General features: G+C 37.1%; 1 protein-coding gene across 5 annotated transcripts in view; it reads left to right on the forward strand.

Moving 5' to 3' along the window:
- Nucleotides 1-7233, forward strand: part of grb10b (growth factor receptor-bound protein 10b) — a 74957-nt gene extending 67724 nt beyond the window's left edge. For 4 of the 5 annotated variants that reach the window (XM_074654252.1, XM_074654254.1, XM_074654255.1 and 1 more), the window contains 5 exons: nucleotides 36-152; nucleotides 633-699; nucleotides 835-922; nucleotides 1061-1154; nucleotides 2033-7233. In XM_074654252.1, the coding sequence (XP_074510353.1) occupies nucleotides 36-152; nucleotides 633-699; nucleotides 835-922; nucleotides 1061-1154; nucleotides 2033-2179 (513 nt within the window). In that variant the 3' untranslated portion in view covers nucleotides 2180-7233. The remainder of the gene's footprint in view (nucleotides 1-35; nucleotides 153-632; nucleotides 700-834; nucleotides 923-1060; nucleotides 1155-2032) is intronic. The other variant, XM_074654253.1, reaches the window with a different exon arrangement.
- Nucleotides 7234-9559: the final 2326 nt, after the last annotated feature.

Genomic DNA, 9559 nt, shown 5'->3' on the forward strand with positions numbered 1-9559 from the left:
TATTTTGACTGTCATGTGTCTCTGTCTCCCCCTAGCGGAGTGTATCGGAGAACTCCCTTGTGGCGATGGATTTCTCAGGGAGGATAGGCAGGGTCATTGACAACCCCGTAGAAGCTCAGAGCGCCGCCATGGAGGAGGGACACGCGTGGAGGGTGAGACACAACCCCAAGTTTTCGGTTATCTCTGTCAATAATGCTCGGAGCGGACCTCAAAGGATCTCTACAGATGGCACTATTTATTTGTGCTCAAATATTCATACAGAGCTATTTTTCCTACGTGTAGATTTTTCTGTTTTTTTTGAGCTGACAAAAGCTGTTTGTCTGTTCATAAAGCTGATATGGCATGTGGGGAAGCTGGTAAACATGAAAAGTGTCAGATTTAATCTAATGGATTTGGACTGTTTTAAACTCACTCCGCAATAATCAAGTCAGTATAATCCAGTGTCGACTTTAAGGTTAGGAAATATTATTACAATACAGTAATGACAAGCAATTTGCGCATTTAACTTGGATTTTTTTTCTCCACTGTTGCTACCATGTGTTGAGAAAAAGTGTAAATACAGTAGAATAACCCACCAGATGAGATCATGAACTAATCCCTGTTGTTTTGTCTGTATTTGGCGTCTCTCTCAGAAGAGGAGTCAACGAATGAACACATTAGGCTCCCACAGTCCACTACACCACTCCTCGCTAAGCTCAGGTAAATTTAATAAACATTTACAAAATTGTTGATCATTATTTTTCTTTTCACGTTTTTTTCTTTCAGTTTAAATATTATGAACAATTTCAAAATGTATTTTAAAAATGTATTTATTTCTTTTAATTTTCTCTGCAGTCATCCACATAGCCCAGTTGTGGTTCCACGGCAGGATAACCAGAGAAGAATCCCATCGCATTATCCACCAGCTGGGACAAGTCGATGGGTAACGAAGAACTAATCTTACACACTGAATAAAACACAAATGAAAGAGTTAAATTATTATTATTTTTTAAATATATTTTTTCTTAATGCATCCATAAAATCAAGTTAACTAAATATCCTCCTTTCTCTTGTTGCACAGGTTGTTTCTGCTGAGAGTCAGTCAGAGTAACCCCAAGGCGTTTGTGCTCACATTGTGCCATCACCAGAAAATCAAACATTTCCAGATACTACCGGTATGCATTTCTTATTGTTTGATGATGTTTTTTTTGTTGTTTTTTTTACATACTTTTCTTTTTTTTTCTTTTATTAAATAGAGGTGTAAGAAAATATTGAATATGGCAATATTACCTTGTGCTAAACTGTATCAATTCTCAAACAAAATAGATTTTTTATTTAATAGTTTACGTACAAAGATGAACTCAGTCAATACTTTATTTCATTTGCAAAGAGATGTGTCCTCTCTGTTGGATGTTACAGCAACTGTGATAAATGCAGATCCCACTGTTCTGATTGCATAAAAAAACAAAAAACACATTTACTCAGATTTTATGCATATGTTGATGTGTTCTTTATACTATGTCCATTTTCCTAAAATATTCTTTAAAAAAATCACAAGCAATATATTGAATCATAAACCCCTGAATCATGATGCGTATCATATCGCCAGATTCTTGCCAATACACAGCCCTATTATTAAATACTGGTCATTGAATATTGAAAGTAGTTATTATTGAAGCTATTTTAGTTATTTATATCTCCCTTGCGACATGTCTATTTAATAAAAGTGACCTTGACGGCTGTGTTGATCATCCTGATTTATGTCAAAAAGCTGCTGTACTCTCTTACAGATCATATTGTTGCATCTGTTAGCCCGATAACTTTACTGTATTACATTGTTTTTTGTGAGCTGTCAGTCCCAGGAGGCAAACCAAATCCAGGAAATCAAGAAAATATAACATGTTTTTTTTAAATGTTGAGTAATGGGTTATGTGATTTGTTGCTAAAAAGCCTAAAACATGTAAAACATTGTTTCTGGTCCTTTAGTCTGATGTTCTCGTCCTTTCTTTTGTCTTCCCTTGTGGTGTGTCACTGCTCGCTTTGACACTGGCAGTGTGAAGAGGACGGCCAAGTCTTCTTCAGCCTTGACGACGGCGCCACCAAATTCACCGACCTGATTCAGCTGGTGGAGTTCTACCAGCTCAACAGAGGAGTGCTGCCTTCTAAACTCAAACACCCGTGCACCGTTGTGGCCTTATGACATCTTCGGATCATCTGACCCCCTCCCCCCATGAATCCCTATCACTTGACCTGACTCTGCCTAAAACAAACAAAACAACTGTACTGTTGGTTGGTCCTTTTTTTGTTTTTATCTTTACAAGAAGCTGGTGAATTGACTGATGTTTCGTTGTCATTTTATACTGTCGCGAGTCCGCCGGAGACTGCTGACTTGTTGGAATCCTTTTTTTTGCATGGATGATTGAGGAGTCGGATGCACAACTTGCTCGCGAGGTTCCTCAAGTCGAGAAGAGAGAAGATAAAGGAAATGAACACTGCCGTTTGTGTCAATGTTGTTGCAGAATCTTCCACAATCTTGCTACCCATAGTCATCAATAAGCTTGGACACATTGTTTTATGACGCAGCTCAAGAATAGACTGTTTCCTCTTCAACTGGACAATCAGCAGTGTGGACCTCTCTGAGAACAAACTGTAGTCTCATTCAAACGTCCTCAAAACATATACTGGAGATGGAGAGTTGATTGTCTCTTTTTAGTTTTGCACTCATGGAACTGGGAGTGGCCTTTGACTGTGCATGACTTCTCAGCTGTCTTAACTGTGAGAACTGTGAGCCCTCTAGTGTCGTAGGCACGTAAGGACATGTCAAAAATTCAACACCGATGAGATTTTGGAGGCGCCGTGAAGGAGTGTGAATCCTTTTTTAAGCTTGGAAACATCAGAAGTTTGTCGAGTCAAACTAGACTGGAGAAACACGGCTAAAGGAAAAATCTGGATCTGTTGAAACAAAGTATTTTTTTTTTTTAGTGATATGCATTGTCCTCGCTCACAGAAATGTATTTTTTGCTCATCTCTCACCACACAGGGTTTTTTTTTTTCAATGATACATTCATTGCAGTTATGTATTGTTATCAATAGTCTCTTTAATAATATATTTTTTTAAAAGCCCACCTTTTGCATTCTGGATATTTGCAACTCTTCATTATTCACACACGCACACACATGAGGTCATTCAGTACTTGTCATTCTAATGCATGCTCCATTTCCCTAAAGTATGTCTCATGTCACTCCCGCGAAAAATGAATTAATCAGACCATGGTGTCATTCAGGGTGAAATAACAAGTAATAAAGCTAGAGGAAGTTTGGAACCAGGTAGACAGTTTTGGTGAAGTTGGAAAGTGAAACCAGGTTTGGGGGGAGTTAGTAAGTGCACCCAGATGCAGGAGTTCACTGCAGGCAAAGAGGCATGATGACACCTGTTGCAAAAAGATGAAGTGGGACAATGGAGAGTATCAATACTTTGTTTAATTCTCCTCACCATAGCACGGGAAGGATAACCACTAGCATTTCCTTCGGGTGTTTTTCAAGCGACGGCAAAATCAAAGGAAACAAATAATATAATCTTTGTTAAAACTAAATGTGATCACCCTAGAGAGAAACAGCGGATCTTGTGAGGAAACATCTGTCCTGGTTCTGGACCCTCTTTTCATACAGATTTCACATATTGTCTCCCAAACTACTGTACCTGTTGGACGTCAGTGAGATGCCGTCAGACATAAATGTGGCTATAGGAGCATGGTTTAAGTGTGCATTACATTCCACATGATGCTGCCTTTTTCTGCCTGGAAGTACTTGTGAACGAACAGTATCACATATACACTTTAACTGCGTGCTGCGCGCCAACCTCTTCATCAATTCAGGCAGACTGTCTACGAAAAGTTAGCTGTTGCTACAGTGTGGGAAAAAAACTATGTAAAGAGAGAAGGGTATTGAAAAGACAGCTGCCTCTCCCTTTCTTATTTCTCTAAGCCTGCTGTCTGATAAAGTGAAAATACACCATCAGCGGTGTGGCAGGAAAACTGGAAATTTTAGGACTCAGACTTCTGACTGCAAAAGTACTACAGGGCACACTTTGATTATTTAAACCCTTCATTTTAATTTACTGAATTACCGCCGGTACATGATTTGTGTTTTTGATCTAGGATAATGAGAGCATCCGACTGAAAAAAGAGGAGGTAAAACTCTTCCTGAGTTAGTTTGAGGGCACTGGATACGCCTACTTTGTGTCCCAGACAGTCAAAACTAAGTATTTGAACGGGTTACCCTTTGTGTTTTGGCCAAGTCTGCGATGGAGCTCCTGTAATTAACTATAGTGAAAGGAAGATTTCAGCACGGTCATCTCAAGATAACCTGGATCAAATTTCTTTTTGAATAGATAAGGATACTGTTTTAGCACCTGTTGATCATGTCTGGCAGAATGGAAGTAAATGGATAACACATGAAGGGCGTACAGGAGGTAAATGCCCAACGTTATTGGAAATATTTCTGATGATATTCATAATCGGAGTCCGTCACTCCCAGTAATTTCGGTTCATAATCACCCTCTTTGAAATGTCGCACCACAAGCGTCTGTTTTCTATTTTTTTTTTTTTTATTCCATGACGATACATGACATTTTCTAAAAACTCACACTTTATTTAGTCCAAGCTTTGTTGGCAGCTCTGGTTAGGTCACCACTCAGCAGACAATTAGATATCTATTTGTATGTACCTGTAATGCAACATCAACAGCCATGATTTATTTACCTGCAGGTTATCTTATGGTATATTGAACATCTGAGATGCAGAATAGCCGCACCACATTGACTCTCTGTGCGTGGTCACCATTATTTATCTAAGATGCAATGACTCAATCATTTTTTTTTAAGTATTGTTGCAGCAAAATGTATTTATTTATCTGGATGTGACTGATTACTTGAACATTTTAGATTTCTTTTTCTCAGCGCTGTTCTGTTTTCTACTGTCATTACCATGAAATGATTGAACAGTGTGATTTATTATTATTATTATTATTATTATTATTGTAATGACATAGCATCTTTTGTTCTTTTTTTTGTTTTATTCAAAAATAATTTGGTCATCTTCAATACTTGTTATGCAGTAATGTTTTAAAGCACACTGGCGTCCGTAGTGTTAACATTGTCATTCCAATAGATGACAGGTGGAATGTTACGAAACTGAAAACAAAATAATACCTCAGTTTCCCAAAGCATTAGGCACTATTATCTTTTTTTTTAGATCTTTAATTTTCTCATTTCTCCCAGATTTATAAAAATATCTCCCGTTAAGAATCCCAACCCTTTTATGTTAAAAAAGCCTCAAGTGTTCTCTTCGTCACTCTTTTGCGTTAAGGAAAAATAGATATGAATAAACCCACAAATGTTTTGGGAAACTAGGTTAAGTAAGCCTCGACACTCTCATAACTCACTGTTTAAAACACCTTGCCTTGGAGAAAGAATTGTAGAAATTTAGATGTAGAAGAAACAGCCCTTTACATTCAACTTCTATTAGATTCGATGTAATTGAAGAAATGCATAACTGCAATCCCCCCAGCACGCATACAGACATAATATTTTATACCCTGAAAACTGCAATGAGCAGGAATGTGACAATTCCATGTAAGTCAAACCATACCGGAGCATTGTTAGATGGGTGACAGCAGAATGAAGAAACTTAATTTAGCAGGTTTTATCATTTGCATGAATGTGGATTTTAATGTGTTGAGATTCTGTCACTGCTATTCGATATGTGGATATTTGGAGGAATCTGGATTATAACAATACATAAATAATATTGTAGTTGCTGAAAGTCATCTTAAACTATTGAGACGTCACTGAAATGTTGATGCTAGCTGTTTCTAAATGTTAAGTCCCCTGAAATTCAATTCCCACTCTGCACTCATCCTCAAACTCCCAATATCATTTCTTCTTTTTTTCTGACTGACGTGAATGGTAGCAGATGTCAACATGTGAGGTAGCCTTTAAGGTGGAGTGGGTATTTGCATTGTCATATTTACTTACTCCAAATGCAAAAGGCAGAGAGTAAATTCAATTAGTGAACACGTGAAAAATCAATCAGGGGATTTGGATGTCCATGTTTTTACACTTAACAGAAATGAATGTAACTGGGTTGCTCAGGGTTGACTTGGAGCATGTAAAAAACTACTGGTCCACCGGCTCTCTTGGACTTTTATGTTCAAGATGATGATGGATTCATAAATGTTAGTTTCAGTAAGCTGGGAGTTATTATCAACAGACTTTTGTCCATTATGTGCACCACCAATCTGCTAGTTGTGATTACTTGAAAAATGGAGTAGATCCAGTACTATTTAAAGAGTACGGTTAACAATGTTGTTCATTCTATTTTTTGTTTATATATCAAAAAAAAAAAGCCTAAAATACTTGCCTGGCTACCAGAGCTGATTTAACCTCAGTCATCACATATTGGCATCAACAGGTGACACATTTCATAAAACATTCTCAATTTTCATGCTATCAATTCTAGTAATTTGGAAGAAATTATAATCTAATCTGGTTAATTTCATCATATTACCAATTGACACTCAAACATGTAAATGAAATAGCTGCCAGTGGAGCGCAGCATCAGTTTTGGTAGCCAGGTATCGTGTAACCACAGATGGTGCCTCTGATGACTTCTCTTTCTCTGCACAAACCAGACCGAACACGTGGACCAAATGACAGACAAAACTACCGTTCAGAGGGAACCGTTTCACACTCAAACACCTTACGGTTTTAATAAGTACTCGATGAAAACAATTTTTTTTTTTTTTTTTAAACGGCACTCCGAATGATTCTGGCGAAAGGTGATTGCTTGTATTTTCAGTTTACTTTTGGAGTTGAAAGTGAACTGGCCCCGATCCTGCAAAGATGGATTGATCGATTATCGACATCTTGACTCATGCATTTTCATAACGTTGTCACAATGCAAGTTACCATGGCTGTACAAATGAGTAAAGTAAAAAATATATCTATATATAAAAATATAAACTATTATGTATTTCAGGGAATGCAAAAAAGAAAACAGTAACTTATCTCTTTTTCTTTTTTTTTAAAAAAGAGAGAGCGCCTGTATTCAAAATGTGCTTTGCTTCAATCTGTAAATAGTTGAATGGCTTATAAATCTTAATTGTAACCTTTTCAGGTATTTTTGTACAAATAAGGGACTGATATATTCTGTTTATTGTAATTAGAATAAAACATTAATACATTGATATAAAAAACGATGTTTGTCTTTATTGAGGGAAACTTCATTTGAAACATTTGCTAGCTAAAGAATGAAACACTGCTGTATTTGATTTATGTAATAGATTTATTACATATTATACAAACCATACTGCATGTGCATTGGTTGTCAAAAACAATCGCTCCTATCCCCCTATTCCTAGTCCTAGTCCTATCCTCCTATTCTCCACTAGATGGTGCAGCAACATCACAACAAGTTCAAGGTCTGATATTTAAAAAAGAAAAGTCATCAGTTATCATGGGGAGCGATTTAATAGCAATACACATGGAACGAATAAATCCTGCAAATGATTCATTATGTCACGTAATGAATCATTACTTATGTCACATAATGATTCATTATGTGACATAAATGCTGATGCAAAGGAAATCAGGTTAATGTGAGGCCCCTCAGTAAGAACACTGCACTGATCCTACAGAGAACTGACCCTTGGTCTGCTGTGTCACACCCTTTGGATTATCAGTCATGCAAAAATTGTGAAGTTTCAAGGCTTAAAGTTTTGTTGTGGACAAAGATTAACATCTGAAGGTTTGCAGTGTGTTGCTAGAGTAACTTTTACACAAACATTATGAAACAAGGTCAGTATGTTTGGTATTGGATGGAGAAAATAACATAATGTAACGCAATCCAATGCAGTGGCCCTGAAATAGAGAGTTTATAATGTTCAGTATTTGTTGGCATTGTGTCAGAACGATGTTCACTGAACTGCAGACCTCTGAGCTGTAGTTTGTGGTGTTTCTGTAGTGAATTGCATTATTTGGAATATTGTTCTCCAAGCGATGCTGTCCTATCTGCTTGACATTTTTTATTGTTTTAGCTCTAAATTGACTAGATATAAGATGTTGAAGTGTACTCTATGAGTACAGTACATCAGTATATGATTTAAACTCTTTGCCAGCTTGACATCCTGAACAGATAACATTCATACTGTCTGACACTCATTAACAAGGTTATGAAGAATAACGTTACAGAATAACCAAATGCAGAGATATGAACACACACATAGCCTTCAAAATCTCATGTCTGTGTGACACATACAATATGAAGACACGGTTTCTGTGCATGAATCAGATCAGGCTGACTATTTTGTCTCCTTTGCTCTCTGTTTTTCATAATTTCAATCTCTTATTTTATTGTTTTATTTTTGATTTCCTGGCTCTTGATTTTTGTAATTCTGTAATGTTTTGTATTATGTGAACCCCTTTCAATTGTAGTTATTTGTGATGATCTCCAATCCTGGAGAGTAGGCTTAAGACTTTCCTCTTTGATAACGCCTATAGTTAGGGCTGGCCCAAGGCTAGCTCAGGCTGCCTTGGACCAGCCCCTAGTTATGCTGCTATAGGCCTAGACTGCCGGGGGACTTTCTAAGACACACTGAGCTTCTCTCTCCTTCTCTCCCTCTCCATCTGTATGCATTCATGTCCCATTCATGCATGTTACTAACTTGATTTCTTCCCCGGAGTCTTTGTGCTTTCTCGTCTCGTAGGTATCCATGGATCAGGGTTACACCTGGGCCGTGGCTGCATCTGCTACTGCGTCTGCTGCCTGCTTGACACCCACTACTACTATCATTATTATCAGCCTTTTTATTATTAGATGTAGTCATTTAAATTATTATTACAGCTATTATTACTGATATTTCTATAATCACTCTATTACTTCCAGTGCTATTGATTATTATTATTAGTCCGATTTGTATTACTACTTGTAGCTGTTGTGCTATTATTATTATTGTGGTTGCTATCTTCCCCTCTCTCCCTAAAAATATATTGAATTGAAATACATGGTGTTACGTACTGAACTACCACAGGTTTTTCATTGTTCATTGTTCATTGCAAATTTTCTGTTCACTGAATGTGACTTTAATGAAAGATCAAAGGTGATTTTTTGCTATTTATAATATATATGTCACACATTGCTACACAAATACATTTACTGTATAAACACAAATATGCATATTCTGTGTATACAGTATTAACTTTCCCCAGTAATCTTTTACCTGTTGTTGAAATGTGAATCGAAACAGCTCAGCGTGATACACAATAGCCTTCAGCTGGACAAAACTGACATGCTGGTATAGCAGAGTGTATAAGCAGTCAGGGTCAACAAAAAAGTAGAACCAAGCAGAGATTTGCACACGATGACAAAATAACTTTTCATTTTGGTGGCATTGGCCATCTTCCTGACACAATAACTAGTTTTTAAGCATGAATGAAGTGTTTTGGGTGAGTTAATACCTTTTGCGAACATGCAATAAGGTTGTGATGTCCCATCAAACAGTTGTGACGATTGCACTTACAGTT

The sequence above is a fragment of the Sebastes fasciatus genome, chromosome 12 (genome assembly GCF_043250625.1).
Source record: "Sebastes fasciatus isolate fSebFas1 chromosome 12, fSebFas1.pri, whole genome shotgun sequence".
In the NCBI taxonomy this organism is placed as follows: domain Eukaryota; kingdom Metazoa; phylum Chordata; class Actinopteri; order Perciformes; family Sebastidae; genus Sebastes; species Sebastes fasciatus.